Below are 26,435 nucleotides of genomic sequence, written 5' to 3'. Positions count from 1 at the left end.
TTGCACTGCTAGGATTTCCTTTTGATTGATGTGTAGGTGCTTCTCTTTTTGGGACCATTTTCCCTGAATGCACTTCTGTCATGTGCGCCCCCCAGGTGTAGTCTGAGGCGTCTGTTGTGATGATTTGATTTGCTTGAGGTATGCAGAAGGGGAGACCTATGTTTCTTTTGCATGCTTGAGCCCACCACAGAAATTCCTTTTGAAGACATGGAATGAGTGGTATAATTGTTTCCAAACTGTGGCTGTGTTGAGACCATACGTTTTTTAGGTACCACTGAAGTTTACTCATATGCAGCTTTGCACATGGGATCAGCAGGATGCAAGATGCCATGAATCCCAGAGCCTGCAGGACTTTCCTTGCAGTCAGCCTGGTGAAGGTTGCCATTTTGCTGAAGTATTGAGATAGTTGCCCTTGCTTCTCTGGCGTGAGGTAGGCCATCTGGGTGTTTGTATTCAAGCTGGCACCCAGGAAAATTATTGTTTGAGAGGGTATTAGTTTTGATTTCTTTTTGTTGACTGTGTATCCCAGAAAGTTCAGTTTTATTACAAACGCCAGGTGTTTCAGAAGTACGTGCTTGCTGTCTGCTTGGATCAGGCAGTCCAGATATGGGTATATTTGTATCCCTTGAAGTCTGCAGAAGGCAATTACTGATGCCAGGCATTTCGTAAACACTGGGCGCAGTAGATAAGCCAAAGGGCAATGCCGAGAATTGATAATGGGTTGAACCTGCAAGAAACCTGAGGTATCTTCTGCAATCTTGTCTGATAGGGACATGCAGGTATGCCTCCTTGAGGTCTAATGTTACCAGCCAAGACTCCTTGCCCAGCATGGGAAGAAGGAAGCTGCTGTAATGTGAGCATCTTGAATTTTGGCATGTGTAAATGTGTTTAGGATGGATAGGTCTAAAATAAGTCTCCAATCTTTGTCCTTCCTTGGTACCAGGAATAGTCTGGAATAAAAACCTTGACCTTGTTCTTTTGCAGGTACCTCTTGAATAGCTTTCATGTCCATGAGAGCTGAAATTTGTTTTTGTGCCTCTGCCCTTTGATTTTGTGGCAGGTTTGGCATGCCTCATTTTTGGAAGGGTGTGAAAGTGGAATCTGTAGCCTCTGTCTATAATGTCCAGGATCCATTTGTCTTTTGTGACAATATGCCAATTTTTGGAGAATGCCAGTTTTCCTCCTAAAAGGTGCTGCCATTAAAGCTTTGCTTGGCATGCAAAGGGGAAAGTCATTGTGTCTGCTTTCTGAATGACTGATCTATCTTCTCCACCTCTTGGGGTTGGTGCTTGCCATTGTCTGGCTCTGAATGATCCTTGAGATTGCCCTCTACCCCTCGGGCGCCTGCATCTGCCTCTGAGGTCTGTCCGTGGCTGGAAAGGACCAATTTTTTGAAGGCCAGTTTCTGCTGAAACGTGTAAGTTGTACCTGTAGGAAATCTTTCACTGTTTGCATTGATCTTGCCTTTTCCTCCATTTTCTTTAGTACCTCCTCAGCTTTAACACCAAACAATACATCTTTTTGAAGAGGTGCATCTAGTAATTTAGCTTTGACATGATCTGGTAAGGTTTGCTCTGAGCCAAGCATGTCTATGTATGACTGACCCTGTAACATCAGCTCTACATGAGGCCTCTAAAGCATCAAAACCACACTGCAAGGTATGTTTACCCCCCTTGCTCTGCACTATGCAACAAATCCTGCAACTCCTTTAAATCTGGTTGCTCAGGTTGTGTCATTTTGCTTTTCAACTGAGATAACAAAAACTGTTGATACTTTAACATATGGAACTGACAGTTTAATGCCCTCATGGTTAAAGTGGCCGAGGTATACACCTTTTCCCCCCCACCTTTCTAAAGCTCTGGAATCTCTCTCTGAAGGTAATGGGTTTTTAGCAGTAGAGGCCTTAATTCCCTTGGGACCCTGTGAAATAGTTTCTGGGTCAGCAGCATGGCTTTTGTATAGGAACTGGTGTGAATCAGGAACCCGGTAATACCGGTCAGGTTTAACAGGAGCTGGAGGTAAAGAATCTGGGTTGAGGCTGGCTTCTGTGTACACATCTAATATATCTAAGACAGGAGGAATAGCCAGAGGCCTGTGCTGGGGAAGCAAGAGAAAATCCCTGAGCCTTTTCTTGGAATCTGAGTAATCTTGGCCTTCCCAGTGAAAGTGTTCCCTCAAGGTATGTAGGGTTTCCCCAAAAGAATAGTCCTCAGGGGGGGAGACCGAGGGAATAGACTCCTCTGCATCAGAGTCTTCAAAAGGGGAATATGAATATTCCTGGTCCTCAGAATGTTCTGAGGTAATACAGGCTTGATCTGAGGAAGGGTAGTCTTCCTCCAATCTGGGCCTTTTGTCCGAGGGGGGTTGAGAACCCCTGTAAGAGTAATCAAATCCTCAGCCATTTTGAGCATCTGTTTTTTAGGCAAGGGGCCTTGAGAAGGGGTCTGTGGTCCTTGTTTTTTTTAGTTTTCATGGCTGCTTTAGATTTTGTAAAAGCCTCAATGGAAAAGGAGGAAGGCCTGAAGACACCTTGAGAAGTGGCAGGCCTGTCTAAACTCTGTTTCCCCGCCAAGAGTGGAGTCTGTATCTGTAGTCGGAATGGGGGCCGAGGAGCCTGCGTCCTCGGGCACAGAAGACATCGGCAAAGAAGTGTCATCGGTATTCAGGGGCTGTGTAGGCGCCTCGCTGAGAACTGGAGCACCGGTAGTTGGCTTTAGCGTGGTGTCGGTAGAAGTCGCGGACCTCGTATGTCGGTCCTTATCTTTGCGTCTTACTCAAAACTGGAGTCGGAGTATCCGACGACAATGTAATTAAATTTTTTACCAAAATAGTGGTGGGCGAACTCCGCCCGATGCTTAATAGTGCGTTTGTTGAATCTAGCACAAAAACGGCAGGCCGAGATGTCGTGGTCTGGTCCTAAGCAAGGAATACAGAAAGAATGGAAATCCTTATGCGGTATTTGCTTCCTACATGAAATGCAATTATTAACTGTCTGACATCGGTCTGAGGCAAGAAAAGTTTCCAACGGGGTACTTGGCTTTCAAGACGACTTCGGCTGAAATATTTTCGTAAATCTCAGGAGCTGGCCGACCAGCACTTGCAAACTGCTTCTGCTTCGGGCACCGCGCAGCAAGAAAGACTGGAGAAGATGGCGTTGACTGGTTCTTTTATACCCCTGCCGCACTGACGTCAGGGAGGAAGCGACTACAACTGACGCCGGACCTAGACTTTGGAATTCGGCAGACCGAGGACCCGCCTGACGGCAGGATAACCCATCTGTTATGACTGCAGCTGTATGCACGATGAACATTGGTGGAATGCAGACTGTCCAAAAAGACCCTAGTGCTGGTAGAGGCTCTGAAGTCACACAGACATGTAAATATGAAACTAGGGGGTCAGGAGGGAGGGGAGGGAATACTGCAACATGGAAGAGCAGGACATCTATGGCTATGGTAAGATTTTACATCACTATTCTATGTCCTACTTATTCTTACTGTGGGAGTACCACAGCTGAGGAAGGATGGAGGCAGAGTTAGTGGACTCAAGAAATCTTTGAAGGATTGGCCTTGCAAAACCTGGTCTGGAGATATGGTCCAGTTAGTAAGGTTTGGTGAAGGCATGTACACTGGATCAAGTGGCTACCTCAGGATGGTAGCTGTGTCTAGGTGTTTGAAGGCTTTGGAGGAAGCTACCACTCCATTAGTGTGCGCCCTGATGCAGGTCTTTTCAGTGGTAAGAGTAGCAGAAAGTTTTCCTGATCCAACAGACGTAGTCTGCTTGGAGACTGCCTTCCCAAGGGTCTGGGATGAAAGGAAATTAAAAAAAAGTTAATTTGATTTTCTAATAGACTTGGTTTTGTCCAGATAAAATCTGAATTGTCTGAACATCCAGGGAGTGTAGTATTTTCACTGTCATTTTTGGGAGATGAGAAGGTGGGTAAGTGAATGGACTGGTTCAATGATAGCTTGTTAACCACTCTGGGCATTGAGTGGTTAGTGCACAGAGTCACCCTGTCTTTGAGGAAGGTAGTGTAAGGAGGGCATGTCATAAGTGCCTGCAACTCTGACCCTTCTAGTTGAATTGAGTGCTATCAGCAAAACTGTTTTCCATGTGCACATCTGCAGGTATGCAAAAACTGGCTGGTTCAAATGGGGTCAGTGCAAGTTTCTCCAAGATCTAATGTAGATCCCAGGGTGGTGGGGTAGGCTTTGTGTGGCCATATGTGCAAGACCCCTTTTAAGAACAATCTGACATCCAGCCTGGAGAGTAAAGGAGGTTCCAAGGGTAAGCAAGCAGAGATAGCAGACGTGCACTTTCACTGAAAAGTATGAAAGACCTGCTTTTATAAACTCTCACAAGTTAAGACTAAAGGAAAGTCCACTAGGAGGTATTTGCGTCTTTGGAAACACCATTTGGAGAATCTCTCCCATTCAAAAATGCAGAATCTCCTTGTATTAGGTTTCCTGGTGGCCTGCAGGACGGAGAGCACATCCTGTGTAGCTGTGTCTGAGGGGTAATTCCAAGTTACTTACCCAGAGTGTTACGCTCAGCATCTCTGGTTCCTCTTATGTGATCAAACTTCAAGTTCGAACTCTATAGGGTCGAAACCATATAGGTCGAACTTGCAGAAGTTCTAACAAGGGAAAAAAAATAAAACAGGCAACAGTAAACTGTTGCAAGCAAGGGAGTAAGCCCCCCATGCATCCCCCACACCCCCAGCTCTTTAAATATACCAACTCTGAGACCGCACTATGGTGCGGAAAAGGAATATTTCTCTTTACTATATACTGTAGTGGGATCTCTGAGTTGGTATATAGTTTACTGCTGCATGTTTTATTTTTTTCTGTTTGAAGTTTTAAAACTTCAAACAGACAAGTTCAATATTGTACTGTTCGAAGTTTCAAAACTTCGATCACGTAATAGGTACCCCACAGCATCTCTAGGTGCAGATGAACCAGTTCTACTCTGTTGTGAGTAGGTCCACCCTGTGAGGTAATGTGGTGACTGCCCTTGGCGAGGGACTGTAGAAGGGGGAAACAAATGCTGCCTTGGCCAGTAGGGTGTCACCAGCAAGATTTTTGGCATGTCTCTCCTGATCAGGAGGACCTTCTGAATGAGAGGGAAGCGGGAAAGGCATACAGAAACCATCCCTTCCATGAGCTAGTGAAGGCATCCACTCTCCAAACTAGGGAGAGTAGTGTTTGGTACAGAATTCTCAGTGGTCTGTCCAGGGGGAGGCAAACAGATCCATATGTGGTGTACCACATCAGTGGACAATGTCTAGGAATACCTCCCTGTGTTAACATTCACTTGATGTAGAGAAATATCTGCTTAGAGCATATGCCTGAAGTTTGTCCTCGGTAGGAACATATGCTGCCTGCAGAGTTGTTCTGTGAGGCTAATTCCCAAATTTGTATTGCCAGCCTGCAGAGGAGGAAAGACCTGGTCCCCCCCTCCCCTCCATTTGTTGATCTACCACAAGAAAGTGGTATTGTCTGAAGATTAGCAAAGGGCCTGGCTGAATGATTGGGAGAAAAGCCTTCAGGGCTAAATGAACATCACATCCCTATTTGTTTCTTCAGGAGGTTGCCTAAGGCACTTGTACCTTGAATCCCTTTGTGGTAGCCCCCTAGCCCAGATCTGAGGCATGTGTGTGCATATGTTGAGCTTGTGTGGGGGGCAGGAGGGGGTAGTCCTGGATTCCACTGAACCTGTTGTATCCACCACCTTAGTTCTGTTTTTAGACAAGGTAGCAAGGGAATTCGGAAGTCTGGAGGACGGCTGTGCTGGGACCACATTCTTTAAATCCCACTGCAGCTTCCTGATGTGCATCCTGGCTAGGGATAGCATAGGTATGGTGGCTGCCTGAAGATGCATAAACTGACTGGTGATCAATCTGGAGGAGGTCCTGGAAATGGTTGGTCAGGGAGACCACTTTGTCTTGGGGTAAAATGTTTTCATTATGCCTGTCCGAATCCTGCAACCCACAAAGACTACCTTGTTCTGCAGATAGGGATGACTTGGGGAGGTTGTGTGAACCCTAGCCTCTGAAGCAGGGACAGAGAACTGGAGATTTGAGGGTCTCTTCTGCAAGAAATAGAATATTGTCTAGGTAGGGACAGACATGTATGGCCTTGGTTCTGCAGAAGGCTATGGAAGGAGATAGGCACTTGATGAAAACCCTTGGTGCAGTGGAAAAACCAAAGGGCAAGGCAGTAAACTGAAAATGAGAGCAAGGCCAAGCAACTCAGTACTACTCGTGGTTTGGGTGTATGGGGATGTGGAGGCAAGCCTTCAGATCAAAAGTAGCCATAAATGCTTGTGGTGGCAATAGTGGAAGCAGGGTCTGAAGGTACAGCATTCTGAAAGGAGGAACTTTTAGATAAAGGTTTAGGACAGTAAAGTCCAGGATTGATCTCCATGGTCCATCTTTTTTGGTACCAGCAATAATCTGGAGTAAAATTCCTTTCCTTCTTGTCCTGATGAGACAGGTTCTATGGTGCCTTGCACCTCTAGGTCCTGGATAACGTGGGGGATTAAGTGAAGCAGATTCTTGGGTGGGAAGGGAATGCCCTGGGGGATAGGTCGTTCCTGCCAAGACAGACATCCTTTTTCCACTACTGCTAGCACCCAGCAGTCTGAAGTAATTTCTTTCCAGAGGGGCAGACAGTGAGGGATGTAGGAAGACGGGGGGAGATGGGCAAAGGAGTCGGGGGACTGTTGCCATTATTTGTCTGGGTGGTTGTGGAGGGGGGCCATTCTTACATAGGATGTTTTGGCAGGATAATTTTTATAGTACTTCGGTACAAGAGATACCAGCGATGTTTAATGTTTTGTTCTTTACTTTTCTCCTGTAAAAAGTTCTGCAGATTATTTACCAAACAAAAGATTATGATCAAATGGAGCATCTAGGATTTTGTACTTAGTCCATCTAGGATTTTGGACTTAATCCTCTGGCAGTGGCTGGAGCCTAAGCCAGGAGTATCTACGAAGTACAGATGGAGTTGAAGCCAACCTAGCAGATGCCTCTGCAGTGTCATAACTGCATCTAATGGAGTTCCTGGCCACCTGGAATGCCAGGAATAGTTTAGATGCTACTTCAGTCTTGTTATGGGAGTCAGGCAGGGGAGTTCAGAAGTGTAGTAGCTTGTGATACTAAGTGCAGGGCATATTTAACCATATGGGTTTGGCAGTTAACTGCCTTAAAGACCAGTGAAGAAGAGGTGCAAGTCCTCTTGACCAGCCTACCCATAATTTTACTGTCTTTATCAGAAGGTTAAAGATGAAGGGATCAGTGTAGTTTATCAGGGACCACAGCAGGGTCTTGGAGGGGGGGGGGGTAAATAGAAAATGTGTTATCATGCACCTTATAGAAGCAATCTGGTCTCTGCAGCAGGTGGCTGAGAGTCAGGGTTCTTAGAGCAAGAAAAATGCATGAAGGTATCCAGGGATCACTGGAAGAATGGCTGATTGGGAGGGGGATTCAACCTGCAGCAGCATAAAGTATCTTTTGTGTTCGCCATTTGGATAGTATCCCATTTGATATTTTTCTTCATCTTGTTGGTCTCAAAAGGTTATGTCCTCTGGAGGAGAACCCCCCTTCAGTAGAATCCTCATCTAGAAAATATTCCAGGGGGGAGGCTATTTGAGAAGAGTAAGAGACTCAGAAGAGGAGAGGGCCTCTTCTTCCTGGGGAGAGGAGGGGAAGTAGCATAAGCAGGCTTTGGGATGAGCACTGGAATAGAGGGGGCTGTAGGCCTAAGGGCCATGAAGGCCTGCATCAGGGACTGTGTAAAATACTGCCAGTCTGGTTGCCCTTCAGGAGTAAATAAATGTTTGGTCTTTTGCCTTTTCAAAGTAGTTTTGGGAGATACTGTAGGCCTTGATTCTGGGGCTTTTCCTGAGAAAATAGATTCCAGAGATCCAGAAGGGTGTCCGGTGTAACTAGGTTCCCTCTCGACTTCGTGGAGACTACCCAGATGTCTTATTGCTGGACGTGCCAGCAGGTGCTTCAGAAATGGCTTTGAGGGGAGCCATAGAAGCAGACTGTTCTAACGGCTGTCCCTCAACCCATATATCAGCAGTTGGCGAGGCAGACAGTGTAACATCATGAAACTTTGGCCTTTTTCTTTAGTGGTTTCACCTTGGCTGCTGATTTTGGATCCATCCTTGGAGGTTAACTTGAGCCTTTGGGTTTTAAATACAGGTTAAGGGCAGCCTGACTGCTTCTAGGTGTTTCACAGATAAAGGATTGGCAGATAGCACAGGCAGTATTGGTCATGTTCCCAGCCTAGACAAACACGCAACAGTCATTGGAGTCCTTAAGTGGAATCTCACGCCCGCATCAGCATTTACCTTTCTTAGCAGACATCGGCTAAAGTCAAACAAGCAAACCAAGCTCAAGCAATTAAAAGAAATTCCCAATGGGGGTACTTAGCTTTAGAAGTCTTCAGAGAGAAGCGATGCGATCCATCTGACGCTTGACTGAGGCAGAAAGGTTGGTCTGTACATGCAAACGTCACATTAAAAGCCCCTGGTTTATAGCCCTGTGTGTGACGTCGCATGCACCAACAGACACCAGGCTTAAAGCTTCTGTATAACAGCCGAAGTTTGGGTCTCCTGAAGCAGAGGATCCCACAGTAAGAATACTGCAACACGAGAATAGGACATAATCCTCTTTCAAAAGACTGAGGAGTCATTCATTGCCCTTGCCAGGAGACTGGGTAGCCTGGTGCAAAACAAAGGAAGTTGTCTGTTCAGAGGGGAGGCAAACAGATCCAAGGTGTACCATTCCAAGAACACATTCCTGTGGAGCATCCATTTGTGGGATTCGGACATGGACCTGCTCAAGGTGTCTGCTTGGGTTTTCTGTTCTGAAGGGATATACACTGCCTGCAGAGACTCCATGTCGCAAGCTCCCAGACTTGGAGAGCTAGTCTGCACAGCAAACAGGATTTTGTTCCCCACGGCTTGTTCACGTACCACTGAACTGTAATGTCTGAACAATTTTAGGGGGCCCTGCTTCGTGTGTTGAAAAGACTTCAGGGCCAGGAGAATTGCTTGCAGCTCTCCAGATACCGAAATGTTCTTGTCTGGAGTCTGACCGCTGTTCCCCAACCCAGATCAGAGTTCTGTGCATATCTCCTTTACTGGCAAGGCAGCCTTTAAAGGGAGTCCTGAGTTGGAGGTTACCTGATTCAGAAAATCTTTTCCTGAGGCAAGGTAGGAAGGGGGTTTTGTACTCTGAGTGCACAGTGTCCACACTTTGGGTAACATTGTAACTTCATGTGAAGCTTTGCCAGTAGCCACATGGGAACAGTCAATGCCATATGAGGATTCTGAGGTACTGCCAGGCAGTCAGGACTGTGGCTTGAAGGCCAGAGATGAGGTACTGCCTTGAGTTCTCCACCTTTTGAGGTGACAGAAATGCCCTCATGAAATCTGTCCTTATCCTGCATCCCAGGAATATTTGGTCCTGAGAAGGGTTCAGGTTGAACTTGGGGGGTAGTTTATCTTGAAACCCAGTGCTTGCAGGAGTTTTACCGCTGTTCATAGATGGTGTAGCAAGGACTCTGAATGGTCTGCCTGGAACAAGTGATCATCCAGGTAAGGGAATTTTTGAAGTCAGGTAGGCCTTTAGTGGAAGTGGTATGCTTGGTTTTCAATTTGCTGGGGTAGACTGAGTAGGCCTGGAACCTTGTCCGAAGGCTGTATCCAGAAGCTCTACAGATTCTGGTTCCCCCTCACCCTGAATGGTAGTCAGGGTCAGCTCTGGGGACGTGCCAAACATCAGCTGAGCAACAAGCTTCCACAAAGGTAGTCGTTGAAGTAGACTGATCCACCGGGTGTCCCTCAGCTCCTAAATCAGCAGCTGGCAGGGTATCTGGTAACGGAGCAGCAGAAGAGGGCCTGGGAAACTGCCTTCTTACATGGAGGTTCTGACGTGGCCTCTAAAGGCGGGATCCACCCTTAAGACTAACCACTTAAGGCGCTAGTTTTCTAATTAAAGTTACGCACAGCCAGACTGCTGTGGAGAGTCTTCTGCACAAACATTTGGCAAATGGAGCAGGCGGTATATAAATGATCCTGGCCTAAGCAAGACATACACAGATCATGACGGTCTTTATGGGGTATCTGGTGCCCACATTGGCATTTACCCCTTTTGCTGACATCAGCTATAACTACTACAACAAACCAAACAAGCAATAAGTCAAGGAGGAAAAAATCCCAAAGGGTTACTTAGTTTTTTTTTGAGACGTTTGATGTGAAGGAGCAAACATGTGGTCGCCTGCGGCTGAAAAGTCAAGGATTGTGTGTGCATACGTCACATTTAAGGCCCTTGGTTTATGGCCCTGTGTGTGACATTCCACAGCTGCAACAGCCAAGCTGAAGCATTTGTATAGGAGCTGACGTACGAGTCACCTGAGGGCAGGAAACCTCCCCCAAGAATACTGCAACATAGGAATAAGACACTGTACATTCCTCCAAGCCAATGTCAGCCAGTGGAGGGAAGTAAAGTGGCAGAAGTGCAATAGATTCTGGCTTGGCAACTTTGGCCTTTTTCTTAGGTGACGACTGGCTGACTAGATGGCCCCTCCATAGCTAAAGCAAAGCACTCATGGCACTGATTTTCTAAATAAATGTTCAGAGCATACAGACAGCTGTGCAAGGTTTTAGGGATGAAAGACTGACTGAGCAGGACTTATGGTCATGCGTTGGCCCTAAACAGAAAAGGCAAAGCTAGTGGGTGTCCTTATGGGGATCTACAACTGCACCTACACTTTCCCTTCCTGGATGACATGAACCTAAACAGGCATGCAGTGACCCAAAGAGAAAACATCCCCAAATGGGTACTTAAAGATTATCCGAAAGCAGTTACGGTAGAAACGGTTTACGTTCGACTGGCAGCAGAGTAGTTCTGAAATCTGGTACATGCAGACATCACTTTTGTGGCCCATGTTCCCTTAGCCAGTGACTAGAAGCTTTTGTATACTGGCTGGACATTCAGTTAGCTAGAAGAAACCCAAGGGTTTCAATACTGCAACATGAGAATAGGACAGAGGGTGCTGGCTTTAGAGATCCAGAAAGAGAATCTGCTTGGAGGGCAGGAACCCGAAGGAGGCGAACAGCTGTCAGTTTTCCTGACATTCCTGGCTTTATTCACATAAAACCTAAGCTGTGTGCAAGTCTAGAGTATACAAGACTTGGGTGGGGGGGGGGGGGGGGCAGGACGGTGGACTGCTTGGCTTAATGATAGCTCATTGACCACCTTAGGCATAGAGGGGATGGTGCAGATGGGAACCCTGTCCTTATGGAAGGGTAGAAAAGGAGGGGATGCCATAATGGCTCGATATTCTGAAGCCCTTCTGGCCAAGGTGATTGCCAGAAGCAAGAGTCTTCCAGGAGCAGAATTTTAAAACAGCAGAAGCTGCTGGCTCAAAGTGGGGCTTGGTCAGCTTTTACAAAAGAAAATTCAGATCCATGAGAGGAGGCCCTGGTCTCCTGGGAGGTCTCAAGCGAAGGACACCTTTTAGAAATTGGACATCAAACCTACAGGCCAAAGGGGGGTGACAAGCAGAGATGGCAGAGAAACGTACCTTCACTGAGGAATAAGTTATTCCAGCAACTCACAGGTATGATAGGACTGTGAGGACATCCACTGTTAGTGGGTCCAATATACATGGGCAACACCAGAATGAAAAACTTTCAATTTGGATAAAAAGATTTCCTTTTGTTGGGTTTCCTGGCTTCCTGCAGTAACCTTAGCACGTCCTAAGATTTCTAAAAAAAATCAGGGCCCTACCATCCAGTGTCAATTGTAGGTTTGACAAGTAGGGATGAATGAGGATGCCCTTGTGTTGTGCAAGTAGGCCCACTCTCTGGCATAACTGATTGCCATTGGCTACATGCAGGAGTAAGGGAAACCACTGCTGTTAGCCAAATGGAGTCACCAAGATCTTTGGTCTGTCCTGCCAAAACTTGGAGGTCTCAGGATAAGAGGCAGAGGAGGAAATGCATATAGGAACATCTCTCCAAGGGAATCTCAGGGTGTCCACATAAGCCAGAGAGTGTGGGTCTTTGGCACAAAGAGGAAGTTCTATGTTCCCAGGAAGGGCAAAAATATCTACTTGTGGAATATCACACTGGTGGACAATGTCCACAGACACGTCCCTGTGAAGCATCCATTTGTGGGGCTGTGTTTTGGACCGGCTGTCTGCCAAAACATTCAGGTTGGATGGAATAGTGTCCAACTTGACCACTAGTCCCCATACCTGCAGAGCTAGTCTGCACAGTAGTTATGAATGGGTCCCTCATATTTATATACCAGAGCACAGTCATGTCTGTTAAGACCTTAACAGGACCTAGGATGAGAGACTGAAAAGACCTGAAGCCCTAGGAGTAGTGCACTCATTTCATTTATAATGATTTGCTGTTTTCTTTGCAATGGTGACAGGTACCTTCAGCTTTCATGGCAGCTAAGGCTGCTCCCCAGCCAGAGTCTGAAGCATGCGTGTACATTTCTTGTACTGGTGGCAGAGGATGGAGTGGGAGTCCTGGATTGATAGAGTTGTTGGAAACTCATTTCTCTCTTCAGGCAGTGAAGAGGGATTTGGGAATCCAGCGGGTGGACATGCCAAGTCCACACTGACTTCAAGTACCACTGCCATTTCCTCATGTGCATCTTTGCCACAGAAGCATGGGAATGGTGGAAGCCATAAACCTCACATCCTGGAACAAGTCCTGGCTGAAATGTGGGACGGTGGAATGAGATTTAGAAAGAACAGGGGACTTCCTTAGTTTTCTGTAACAGGAAGGAAACCTTTATGGAGGTCAGACTTGAATTCTGCACCCCAGAAAAATTTGATCCTGTGTTGGGGCGAGAGCTGTTTTCTTGTAATTTATGACTATTCTCAAAGAAAAGATGGTGAAAGCATAACTGAGGTCGTGCTGTAGCAACTCTGGACTATACTTGGAGCAGATTGTCCAGATAAGATCTGCATGCCCTGCATTTTGCAGAATGCCACAACTGGTGCTAGGCACTTTGTAAAGACTCTTGGGGTGGTAGAAAGACCAAAGGGCAAGGCAGAAAATTGAAATTGAAAGTGTCCAGAGGCTACAAAGAATTCCTCAACTTGAGTAGACTGGAATATGAAGATAGCCCTCCTGTCTATGGAGGCCATACAGGCTTGAGGTAGATCAGGTGAAACTTTAAGGTGAGCATCCTGAAAGAGGATACCTTTAAGTAGGTGTTTCAAGGACAGGTTTAAATCAAGTCTCCAGTGTCGTTCTTTCCTTGGGACCAGGAATAGCATGGAATATAATCCCTTTCCTCTTTGGACAGCTACATGCTGGATGGTGCCTTGATCCAGGAGCTGCTGAAGCACTGGAGGCAGAGCTAAATGTTCGTTGGGTGGTTCGGGGATACCTCTGAATAGTGGGCGAGACTCCATCATGAAATATCCATTATGGACAGTACCCAGGAGTCTTGAGCAATGGTTTCCTAAACCTGACTTGAAAGGGATAGGTGAATGCAGGGGGTCAGGGCCCAGGTAGTCAGATGGACCCTGGTCTATCAGGAAAGGACTGCTTTGGAGGTGGGGGCTGTTGGAGTAAGAAAGTATTGTATCTTTCCTGTGCTCTTGGACTTGGGCTGCATAGGCCTGGACTGCCTCCTGACAAAGGAAGATTTAAAGATAGTTTTGCTGGAATTTAGGGACCAGAGAAGCCAGGTGGTGTATAAAGGTATTCATTTCCTTGCCCTTTTCTTGCAACGACAAGTTCAACAGCTGCAGAGCCAAACAAGGCTTCATTGTCCAGGGGAGCATCCATCAATTTGTATTAGATATCCTCTGGCAGGGGTTTGTCTCCTGAGCCATGAAAACCTTCCCAAGACAGACCCAGACGCAGCTGCCCTAGCAGAAGCATTTACGGCATCATAACTACATTTGATAGAAAGCCTGGTCACCTGGAATGTGGTAGATAACAGGGATGTAAGCCAGGTTTGTGTTTGCAGATTCAGGTATTTCAGAAATTAGACAACTGAGACAGGTGTTCTCATGAATAGTCATATGGGTCTGGTAGTTTACAGCTCTAAATGCCAAAGTGGCAGACGTATAAAGTTTCTTTCCAAACACCTGCTGTCCTTGTCTGAAGGAAGCAGGGGAAAATGAGGGAAAAGAGGCATTGTCAGAGGACTGATGGATCAGCTGCTGGTGCTCTGAATACTTGCAATCTGCAAGCACCTTATAAAACCTGTCAAGTGTTTCAAGTGCTGGTGGTAGAGTCAGGGGCCTTGCTAAAGGAAGCAAAGGCATTCAAGAAGGCCAGAAGGATAGGGAGGAACAGCAGAGGGACTAGGGGTTTCCACCTGCAACAGAACATTTTTGAATCCGTCATTTCAGTGGTGTCCCATTTGAAATGCTCTTGCATTCTAGTCAGTATCACTAAAGGAAATCTCTTCTACAGGTATGTCAGTCCCATTAGAAACTTCCTCAGGGGAAGCAGTCTAGTGGAGGGGAATCTGGGTAGAGTAGGCTAAAGACTCAATCAGAAGAGGTTGTCCTCGCATGATTCTTCCCTGCCCCTCTTTTGGGAAGGAGCAGGGCTTGGGGAAACGGGTACATCAATCCCTGGAAGGGGTTGAAGAGACATTAGAACATTGAAGATGCTTTGGGAAAAGGTCTACCAATCGTTTTGTGGGTCAGAACAAGAAACTGTTTAGTTTTCTGTTTTTTGCTGGGCATATCCATTCTATGGAGAGAAGGCAGGCTGGATATAGGCCTGCATTCAATGTCTGTATCCACATGCTCATGGACAAGGACGGATAGAATCCTTCATGGCCCTTAAGAACTTAATCTTAGTTCCCTCCGACATCTGGGATGGATGCCTTTGGTACCTCAGACAACGTGCTATCCTGTCCAAAGGTGACCATTATGGGCTTGAACAGACTAGAGGGATCTCTAGAAAGATAATTGGCTCAGGAGACGTCAGACTCTGGAGGTGTACCAAATGCTTCCAGCCGTTTCTTGGCCTTCTGCTTTGCTATAGACTGCTTCAGAGGTTGAGGGACCCTCCATCTTTTTTGCAAGTTTGAGATGCTAGTTTGCCAGATATAGAAAGTGAGTTAAGCCTATTTCATAGGGTTTTTGGGCCAAATGAATGGCAGATTAGGCAGGCCTTACAGTTGTGGGAAAGCCCATAAAACAAGCACTGTTTATGGCCATCTGGGAGTCTAATGCACTACTTCACTAGGTTAGTTACAGCTCAGAGCTTTCCAGCTCCAAAAAACACAAAAGAGCAAAGGTTGGACTACGAAAAAAATTCCGATCCAAGCAGGAAGTCGCCGGGCATGTTGGATACGATAACTCTGAAACTTGTCTTGAAGTTGGAGGAACCAGAGGGGGAGTGGAGAACTTGGACCACATGGGTCAAATCTGAGGGGGACTTTAATGCCATAAACCCACAAAATCTTCTGGACCATACCCCTCCACATCATCTTCCATAAGGCTTCTGGTAGAACTGAAGAGGATGCCAAAGGAGACTTTGGCCAGCTAAGAAAAGGAGACTGTACCCTCAAAGGCACAGGATCTATAGGGGAGTACAAAGTCCTTGGCAGGGAGGCAATCTGCTTAAACGAACTGGAAGTCTGACCAGACTGCAATGGCTATGACCTATTGTTACCAGAAAAACTGAGCTGGACACCAGATTCAAGAAAGTGGTTTGTGCCGAAGGCTGCGATCGTGCTACTGCATCAGCAGGATTTGGAAGTTCATCTCTGCTTCAACTAATGGTGGAGGTGAGGAAGGTCTCCTTTATCTGAATGTTCAGAAGCAGGGCCCAAGTGAGCAGATTTAGATTTCACCACAGATTTTAGGGTCTACCAGAAATGACCACACCAAAAGATGAAGGTAACGTACCCCTCAAAATAAGCTAATTTTCCTTTCAGCCAGGGCCCAGTGGTTGACAAAGTGGCAGATAGCACAGACTTCTTGCAGATGGTGAGGGCAGTGGCTACAAAAGATGAGTCACAGAATTTGGTGACTGCACTTTGTACATTTTTTTTTAAATCCTGCAAGCTTGTCCCGTTTCTCAGCCATTGGTAGAAGACGGCAGAGAACGCACACACAAAACACCCCACACAAGGTAGCCAAACTCCACAGACAGTGGGAGGAAAGGAAGTTACAAAAGGGGAAGAAAAACCCTTGAGAGAAACACAGGAAGGGCAGAACTACTAACGACAGTACTGAAGTTGTCAAGGTTATAAGGGAGGGAAGAGAAAGTACCTAATTAACAGTTACCGCCAGGACAAAAAAGTTTAAAGGCTGGGGAGAAAAAGCTAGTTGCACTACTGAGGATAGAAAAGGCAATGGATTCTTGTAAAAATCTGAATATAACACGATTATTCAAGAGAAGGTTTAGACCAGGTCTTCACAAAGAGGCAAGATGAGGTAAGAGGTTGCCACGAGTTTAGTAACAGCAAAGCTGGATCCAATGGATCTGGTCCGGTCCCATATGAGAGGATGAAATGAAAAACTGACAATACCAAATAAGTTCAACTCTGGACATTCTGCAAAAATCTGACAGCTGAGAGGTATGGTTGTCTGTGGATTAACATCTAAGCTGCTACCTTTGTAAAAGATTTGCTTTTCTGTATTTGATACAGCCAAGTTATTTAGCTAGTATCAGAACTTGCCAATAGCAGCAAGCCGGGTAAGAAAGCTTAGTGCCCGTAACAGTCATCCACTGAGGGACCCTTGGTTTTAAAATGGATTTACCCAGAGATAAGCAAGCCACCCTCTGAAACTATGAAAAAGAGGAACTTGTGCTTTAAGAAACTGCAACAGGAACCACACAAATCATTCAGCTGCACATAAAATCACTGACCTTGCTTACTTCACAGTAGACATTTTATATGGTACTTCAACTTGCGCTTTAACAGCATTTACACTTGAGCCCACCAGTAAACAAAATGCATACAGGTAAAATGTAAAGTAATCTGAATAAAAATATATGTAGCCTTACCCAGCAGACATTTGAAGCCACTCTTGGTTCAGCTCCAAGTCCTTCAATTAAGCACTGCAGAAGGGGGGCTAGGTACACATCGTTTATTGCAGCTTCAGGCAGCAGTTCACATATTCTGCCCACAGTCCAAGCAGTTGTATCTCGTACCACAACACTAGGATCCTTCATCAATTCTATCAGCGTTGGCATGGCCTAAAACATTTCAGAACAGAATGCCAGTTAAGTGGAAAGTGAAAAATTCCAAGTAACATACATTAATGCTAGAAACTACAAATAAATACCATAAACATTAAATGAGATACAGTCAAACCTTCTACAACAAACAGTTCCTGGTACCACCACAAGAACGGCCAATACGTGCAAACAGATGATGTTTATAGATGGTTTATACGTAGTCAGAAGGCAAGTTATTGGTCTATATACAGTCAAACCTTTCTGGCACCAAGCGACAAAGCAGTTAAATCAGCGCTCAACAAATCTGAGCTGTCTTGATGCTCTCCTCACAGCATGCAATCCCCCCCATTCCACACACAACTGGAAGCACCCTGCCCTTATCACACTATGTACAGAAATGGGAACCAGCATCAATCCAACAAAGATTTCAGGGACTTTCCTAATGACACTGCCTACTCTGGAAAGCTTCAGTTTTGTCAAACCATCCTTAATTTTAAACTTACTGAGCACAAACTATTTAATGGGGTATGGTTTATATGCCCAAAACTCATGCAAACAAATAAAACAGTAAACGGGGGGGGGGGGGCCAGTCATACTTCACATGCAAGTATTCCCAGAAGAGCTGGACTGTAAAGGCTTTCTGTAGTTGGGTACAGCACTCCACATCAATCTCAAGCTTGTGATAGCAGGACTTTTGTCCAATACTAGCAACTCTGCACCTGGCTTAAACTTGTGCATAGCACAAGGCACAGATTCATATTCCACTAAACTTTGCTCTGTAGGTCCAGAAAAATGGTGAATGGTGTTAAAGCTTGGAGTTTATTCTCCAGATACAATTAAAGATTGAATTTTTGAAATTTAAAATTTAAAAAGATTCAAATTTTAAATTTAAAGTGCAATTTTTTTACGCAAAACAGATCTATTAAAAAAGGTAGAAGCATGCACTTTTACAGATGCAAGACAGATTCTATAAAGGTCTGGCAGGTATTCTAGAACACCACATTTGCCCTGCTTGGGCAAAGATGAAGTGGCACCAGAAAGTGATACTTACTTAGCTACATAGACTGGTTGCCAAGCCTCTCAATTCTTTACCTGTAATCAGTGTAGAAAGGTGCAAACATGATCTAAGCTGTCAGCCTAGTAGCAGGGACCACAAGAGCACAGAGCCACATGCAGAGGCAGTACTTTTCCTCTTGCCAGGCTGCTCAGCAAAGGGCAACAGTGCTGCTTTGGCCAAAAGCAGCTATAAGAATGCCTTTTCAACTTTAAGTACATTTGGGGAAATGAAGTTACTGGAGTGAATACAAGAAACAAATTTGCTTAACTTGGTAAGAAGGCAGTTCACAGCTTCTGAGAAAGCAGGTGTCTGGCAGCAGAACTGCCTGCTCATGTGACAGGCAAATATAAACCTCACATGCTAGCCACATCCAGAAGGATGTCTGGAACATCCATTCATGGAGGTATGCTAGAGATAGTACAGTTGTGTACACTTACCATAAATGTTAGTGTAGTCACTGTTGCAGTCATCACATATGGGTTATCTGCCTGCAGGTAGCCCTCAGTCTACCTGAATACCAAAGTCTTGGGATTTCTACATCGAATGCTGTCACTTATTCCATGAAGTAAGGTACTCAGGGGTATAAAACATGCAACAGACGCCATTACATCAGTTTCTTGCCCCAGATGTCAGGTGCCCCCAAAATAGGAAGAAATTACATGGTATGGAACACTCCCAACCAAAAGCAAATACACATGATACAAGATATGCCAAACAACAAAGATAGGTAGAAGTAAAGAAGTCAGGGGGCTGGAGGGAGGGTAAGCAGGACTTCAACAGTGTATGCACACAAACATCTACATTTAGGGTAAGTGTACACAAAGTACAGTTGTGTACCTACCATAAATGTAGATGTTAGAGTGTATTCACTGTTGCAGTCATTACTCTTGGGTTATCTTGCTGGCAGGCTACCCACAGTCAGCCAGAATTCCAAAGCCTTGGTCCGGCGTCTGTTTTCGCCTCTTCCCCGATGTCAGTGCGCCAGGGGTATAAAAGATGCAGCAGACGCCATTTTCTTCAGTTTTTCTTGCCCCAGATGTCAGGTGCCCCCATATTAGTAGGCAGAAAAAATATGCCAATAAGTATGCATGCACAAAAAAAATTTCCTTCATCTACAAGCAAATACACCACATAGGTTGTACAGGACAGAGAAATACAGAGAAGTCCCAGCAAAGAAAAGGAGGATGGTGGGTAACCTGGACTGTAACAGTGAATACACTAACATCTACATTTATGGTAGGTACACAACTGTACTATGTTCATAGTGTTTCACTGTTGCAGTCATTACTCTTGGGTTGTATCCCAAAGCTGAGGATGGGTGGCTGGGCTAAATAGGATTAGGAGAGGCTATGTGGCCCTGCAGAACTGCAGTGGCAAAGCCTGCTTTGGATTTAGGAGTAGAGAGGCAAGTGGTAGTGCTTTGTAAAAGTGTGCACTGAACTCCAAGTTGCAGCCTCTAAGATGTCTTTGGTTGGTACTCCTCTGAGGAAGGCTGAAGTGGCTGCAGCTCTGGTAGAATGAGGCCTAATGCCCTTAGGCACTGATTTGCCATATTGAGAAAAGAAACTGATGCAATGGCCTATCCATTTAGAAATAGTTACGAGATGACCTTTCCTTGTGATCCTGCAGCATATGACACTAAAAGTTGCTCAGTCTTTCTGATAGCTTTAGTTCTGTCCAAGTAGAGGCGTAACTGCCTGTGTATGTCCAAAGAACGCAGAATTTTCTCACCCTTGTTCTGTGCATTTGGAAGGTAGGCAAGTGAATGGTTTGGTTGAGGGCCACACTGGACACCACCTTAGGCATAAATGTTGGGTTTGTCCTCAGGAAACCCCTGTCTGGATGAAAAATGATAAAAGGTTCCACAGACATGAGTGCTTGTAACTCCGAGACTCGTCTTGCAGAGGTTACTGCTAGGAGCACAGCTGTTTTCCAGGATAAGAATTTAATATCCGCTGTTGAGACTGGCTCAAAAGGAGGCAGTGTGAGTTTTTCACAAGACATAACTGAGGTCCCATGCCGGAATTGGTACTCTCCTTGGAGGCCTGATGTTTTTGGCCCCTCTGAGATATTGCCTTATTAAAGGATGAGGAAAGATGGGCGGTTCTGTATTGTAATGGGTTGAAATGGTAGAGGCATGAATCTTAATTGAAAAAGAAAGGCCTTTTTCCAGCATCTCAGTTAGGTATTGTAAAATCTGAGGGATAGTTTGCTTTGAGATAGCCTTGCCCTGTGATCCTGCAGCATATGCCACAAACAGTTGCTCAGTTTTCCTGAAAGCTTTTGTTTTGTCCAAGTAGAAGTGTAGCTGCCTGTGCATGTCCAAAGAGTGGAGAAGTTTATCCCCTTTATTCTGCGGGTATGGATAAAATGTTGACAAATGGATGGTTTGGTTAAGAGCCACACTAGATACCACCTTTGGCATGAAGGTAGGGTTTGTCCTTAAAGAAACCCTGTCCTGATGAAAAATTATAAAAGTTTCCACTGCCATTAATGCCTGTAGCTCAGACTCTTCGTGCTGAAGTTAATGCCAGGAGCAGAGCTGTTTTCCATGATAAAAATTTTAGTTCGGCTGTATTGGCTTGCTCAAACAGTGGCAGGGTCAGTTTTTCCAAAACTGAATTGAGGTCCCAAGTTGGTGTTGGTGCCCTCCGGGGCTGTCATGTTTTTAGCCCGAGGTACTGCTTTAGCAAGGGATGAGAGAATAAAGGAGGATCCATGCTGTAATGTGCTGAAATGGCAGAGGTGTGGATCTTAATTGATGAAAAGGATAGGCCTTTGTCCAGCATCTCAGTTAAGTATTGTAAAATCTGAGGAATGTTTGGGACAAGAGGGTCAAGGCTTTGAGCCTGGCTCCAGGCGCAGAATCTCTTCCATTTTTCTGAGTAAGATTTCCTGGTACTAGGCCTCCAAAATGACATCCATAACTGCTTTAGAGAGAAGTGTTGCCTGTCTGACTAATGGATCTGCCATGCAGCCAGGCTTAGTGTTTTGAGCTGACCGTGCAGGATCTGTTTTGTTGAGTCAGGTGGTGTGAAATTTGAGGCAGAATCCATGGTGGGCCTTGAGCTAAGTTCTTTAAGATTGGGTACCAGTGCTGGCATGGCCAGTCTGGAGCAATATGGATCATCTGTGGTTTTCCTTGTCTGGCTTTTAGGAGTACCTTTGAAAGGAGGCAGTGGTGGGAAGGCATAAACTTTTAGGTTTTTCCAGCTGAATGAGAGAGCATCCACTTTCCATGCTTGTGTGTGATAAGTCCTTGTGCAGAATTTTTGTAGTTGGCAATTCAGTGGGGAAGCAAAAAGATCTATGTCTGGGCATCCCCCATTTGTGCGTTTCCATGCTGAAAACTTGTGGATTCAATTTGCATTTGCGAGGGTCCATATTTCTGCTTAGATAGTCTGCCAGAGTATTTTTCCTTCCTGGCAGGTGTGCTTGCAGATGAACTTGATAAGTTAGAGCTGTTCCACAAGGTCATGCCTTGCCTGCATAGGGGATAAGAATGAGTGCCCCCTTGCTTGTTTATGTACCACATTACTGTGGTGTTGTCTGTCCTTAATAGTAATTGTCCTGGATGCAGAAGGTCCTTGAAAGCTGTTAGGGCATTTTGAACAGCCAACATCTCTTTTTGACTGATGTGAAGTTGCATTTTGTCTGTGGTCCACTTGCCCTGAACACATTTTCCTGCCATGTGTGCTTCCCAAGCATAATCCGAAGCATCTGTTAGAGTCTGCCTGCCTGTGGGTAGAGTGAAAGGCTGACCCTTGTTGAGGTGACATGCCTGTGCCCACCATCGAAACTCCTGTTGTAGGCAGGGAATTATTGGAATTACTGCTTTTAAGCTACGAGTGTTGAGTCCAAACACTTTTTAGGTACCATTGTAATTTGCTCATATGCAGACTGGCATATGGAATAATTAGTATGCAGGATGCCATGAATCCCAGGGCCTGCAGAATTTTTCTTGCAGGGAGATTGGACTTCTTTGCCAGTAATTGAAAATATTCAGTTTTCCCCGTCTGGCGTGAGGTAAGCCATCTGGGCCATTGTATTTAAGATGGCACCCAGGAATGTTATCTGCTGTGAGGGCACTAGTTTTGACTTTTCGTTTACTGTGTACCCTAGAGAAATTAGCAACCTTTTAACAAACGCCAGATGCTTTAGAAGAATGTCTTTGGTCTCTGCTTGAATGAGGCAGTCGTCCAGGTATGGATATATCTGAATTCCTTTTTGTCTGCAAAATACAATTACTGGTGCCAGGCACTTTGTGAAGACCCTGGGCGCAGTAGATAAGCCAAAGGGCAGTGCAAAGAATTGGTAGTGCATTGTACCAGCTTTGAATCTGAAGTATCTTCTGCAATTTTGTCTGATAGGGACATGCAGGTATGCCTCTGAGGTCCACAGTAACAAGCCAAGCCTTCTTGCCCAGCATGGGAAGAAGCTGCTGTAGTGTCAACATTTTGAATTTCGGAACATCCAGGTAAGTATTTAGAGTTGAAAGGTCTAGAATGGGTCTCCAGGCTTTGTCCTTTCTGGGGACCAGGAAGAGTCTTGAGTAAAATCCTTGCCCTTGTTCTTGCTGTGGTACTTTTTGAATAGCTCTATGTCCATGAGGGCTGAAATTTGTTTTTGAGCCTCTGTCCATTGATTTTGTGGCAGGTTTGGCATTCCTTTTAGCCCTGGTAAAGTGTGAAAGTAGAACCTGTAACCGTGAGACAATATTCAGAACCCATTTGTTTTGGGTGATTGTTTGCAAACTTTGAGAAAAAAGTGCTAGTTTTCCCACTAAGGGGGCTGCCAAAAGGGAAGTGCTTGGCGTACGCAGGGGAAAGTCATTGGGACAGTTTCCTGTAAGGTTGAGACTTGTCCTCACCTGCTTTTGGGGTTGAGGTGCCCCATTGTCGTCTTTAGAGCCTTGGGGTTGAGATCTGCCTCTTGGGCGTCTGTATCTGCCTCTCTGTGGCCTGTCTGACACTGGAAAGGACCAATTCTTTGTAGGCCAATTTCTGCTAAATCGAGGTGGTTGTACCTGTAAGAAATCTGACCGTTTGCAAAGATTTAGCTTTATCCTCCACTTTAACATCTCTTCTGCCTTAACACTAAACAAGGTATCATGCTGTAAAGGAGCATCCAATAATTTTGCCTTAACATGATCAGGTAAACTCTTGTTCTTTTAACCAAGCATGTCTTCGAATCTCAGAAAGTACAGTTTTGTACCTACCATAAATGTAGATGTTAGAGTGCTAATACAGCTGCAGTCATAACAGATGGGTTCTCCTGCCGTCAGGCGGGTCCTTGGTCGGCCGAATTCCAAAGTCTAGGTCCGGCGTCGGTTGTCGTCGCTTCTTCCCTGACGTCAGTGCTACAGGTGTATAAAAGAACCAGCCGAAAACATGTTCTTCAGTTTTTCTTGCCCCAGATGTCAGGTGCCCCCAGAAGGAAGGCAATACATAAAATTATGAAATAATGCAATGCAATATCAAAAAACAGTAGTTGCAAGCAAATACACCATAAAAGAATAGCCCTTAGAGGGGAAGGTGGGAGGGAAACCTGGACTGCAGCTGTATTAGCACTCTAACATCTACATTTATGGTAGGTACAAAACTGTACTATGTTCATCGTGCATACAGCTGCAGTCATAACAGATGGGTAGAATCCCAAAGCTAAGAAAGGGGTGGTAGGCACTAGGTGGAACTAGGAGGAGCCAAAATGCCCTGCAAGACTGCAGTGGCAAAGCCTGCTCTAGATTTGGAGTATAATGGTAGGTTGTAGTGTTTGGAGAAGGTATGCACAGAACTCCAAGTGGCTGCTTCCAAGATATCCTTGGTAGGAACTCCTCTGAGGAAGGCTGCAGAGGTGGCTGTGGCCCTGGTGGAGTGAGTTCTAATGCCTGTACGAACAGTTTTGCCATGAAAGTAATAGTAAAAGCGTATGCAGTGGGCTATCCATTTTGAGACTGTCTGCTTGGAAATTGGCTTTCCTGGAGCTCCTACCGCATAGGCCACAAAGAGCTGTTCTGATTTTCTGAAAGGTTTTCTGTCCAAGTAATAACGTAGTTGCCTGTGGATGTCCAAGGAATGTAGTAATCTCTCCCCTTTGTTTTGAGGATTGGGATAAAAAGTAAGTAAATGTATGGCCTGATTTAAAGCTACCCTGGATACCACTTTAGGCATAAAGGAAGGGTTGGTTCGTAATGAAACTCTGTCCTGATGGAAGATGATAAAAGGCTGGACAGCCATGAGGGCCTGTAGTTCTGAAACTCTACGAGCTGAAGTGATAGACAGAAGGAAAGCTGTTTTCCAGGACAAATATTGCAAATCTGATGAAGCAGCTGGCTCAAAAGGAGGAAGTCAGTTTTTCCAGAATGAATTTTAGATCCCAAGCAGGTATTGGTTGTTTCCTTGGTGGTCTTAAATTCTTAGCCCCTCTGAGGAACTGTCTTAAGAGAGGGTGAGAGAATAAAGGAGGATCAGTGTTTATTCTGCAGAAATGGCTGAGGCATGGATTTTGATGGAGAACGAAAGTCCACTGCTTAGTAGTTCAGCCAAATATTGTAGTATTTGAGGTAAATTCAGTTTTCCAGGGTTCTGGTCCTTTTTCTCATTCCAGACACAAAAACGTTTCCATTTTGCAGAGTAAGCTTTTCTAGTTGATGGCCTTCTGGCCTCCAAAATGACATCCTGCACCTCCTTGGAGAGTTGGGCCTGCTGTGATGCTAAGGAATCTTCCATGCGGCTAGATTGAGTGTTTTTAGCTGACTGTGAAGAGTTTTGAAGCTGTGCTGAGTCAGAAGAGGCATTAGAGGCAGGGTCCATGGGGGGGAATGAGTCAGGCTCCTCAGAAGTGGGTACCAGTGTTGCCTTGCCCAGTCCAGAGCAATGAGGATCATCTTTGGTCTGTCTGCTCTGGTCTTCAATAGGACTTTGGGCAGCAGAGGAAGAGGCGGGAAGGCATAAACTGTCATTGATGTCCAGCTGAAAGAGAGAGCGTCCACTCTCCAGGCCTTTGGGTGGAAGGTCCTAGAGCAGAATTTTGTCAATTGATTTTTGTGGGAGGCAAAGAGATCTATGTCTGGCCTTCCCCATTCTTGGATTATTTCTGTAAAAACTTTTGGATGCAACATCCATTCGTGTGGATCTGTCATTTCTGCTTAGGTTGTCTGCCAGCGTGTTTTCCTTGCCTGGCAAGTACTGTGCTTGTAGTTCCATTTGTAAGTCCATGGCCATGTTCCAAAGTGATATGGCCAGTCTGCATAGGGGATAGGAATGTGCTCCTCCCTGCTTGTTTATGTACCACAACTGTGGTGTTGTCTGTTCTTATCAATAGTTGACCTGGTTGTAGAAGGTCCTTGAAAGCTATAATAGCATTTATTACTGCTAGCATTTCTTTCTGATTGATGTGAAGGTGCTTTTCTTTTTGGGACCATTTGCCCTGAATGCACCAGTCTGTCATGTGCGCCCCCCCAGGCGTAGTCCGAGGCGTCTGTTGTGATGACTTGATTTGCTTGAGGCTTGCTGAATGGAAGACCTGTGTTTGCTTGACATGCTTGAGCCCACCACAGAAATTCCTTTTGCAGACATGGAAGTAGTGGTATTATTGTTTCCAAACTGTGGCTGTGTTGAGACCATATGTCTTTTAGGTACCATTGTAGTTCTCATATGCAGCTTTGCACATGGGATTAGCAAGATGCCATGAATCCCAGAGCCTGCAGGATTTTCCTTGCAGTCAGCCTGGTGCAATTTGCCAATGTTTTGAAGTATTGAATTAGTTGCCCCTGCTTCTCTGGCGTGAGGTAGGCCATCTGGGTGTTTGTCCAAATTGGCACCCAGGAAAATTATATTTCGAGAGGGTATTAGCCTTGACTTCTCTTTGTTGACCGTGTATCCCAGAGAGTTTAATAACATTATTACATAACCCAGATGTTTCAGAAGAATGTGCTTGCTGTCCGCTTGGATCAGACAGTCGTCTAAATAAGGGTATATTTGTATCCCTTGAAGTCTGCAGTAGGCAATTACTGATGCCAGGCATTTCGTGAATACTCTGGGCGCAGTAGATAAGCCAAAGGGCAATGCAGAGAATGGATAATGGGTTGAACCTGAAAGAAATCTGAGGTATCTTCTGCAATTTTGTCTGATTGAGACATGCAGGTATGCCTCCTTGAGGTCCAATGTTACCAGCCAAGACT

The 26,435-nt window shown here is 45.4% G+C and overlaps 1 protein-coding gene across 1 annotated transcript in view; it reads right to left on the bottom strand.

Moving 5' to 3' along the window:
* Positions 1-26,435, bottom strand: part of KPNB1 (karyopherin subunit beta 1) — a 2,271,876-nt gene that overhangs the window by 1,170,778 nt on the left and 1,074,663 nt on the right. Inside the window, exon 11 of the mRNA XM_044055271.1 lies at positions 17,023-17,214. Within this exon, the coding sequence (XP_043911206.1) occupies positions 17,023-17,214 (192 nt within the window). The remainder of the gene's footprint in view (positions 1-17,022; positions 17,215-26,435) is intronic.

Source organism: Protopterus annectens, chromosome 13.part0 (genome assembly GCF_019279795.1).
Source record: "Protopterus annectens isolate FY-2018-M chromosome 13.part0, PAN1.0, whole genome shotgun sequence".
Taxonomy (NCBI): Eukaryota; Metazoa; Chordata; order Ceratodontiformes; family Protopteridae; genus Protopterus; species Protopterus annectens.
Note: the sequence above shows the minus strand (reverse complement) of the source record. Positions and strands in the feature narration are given on the sequence as shown.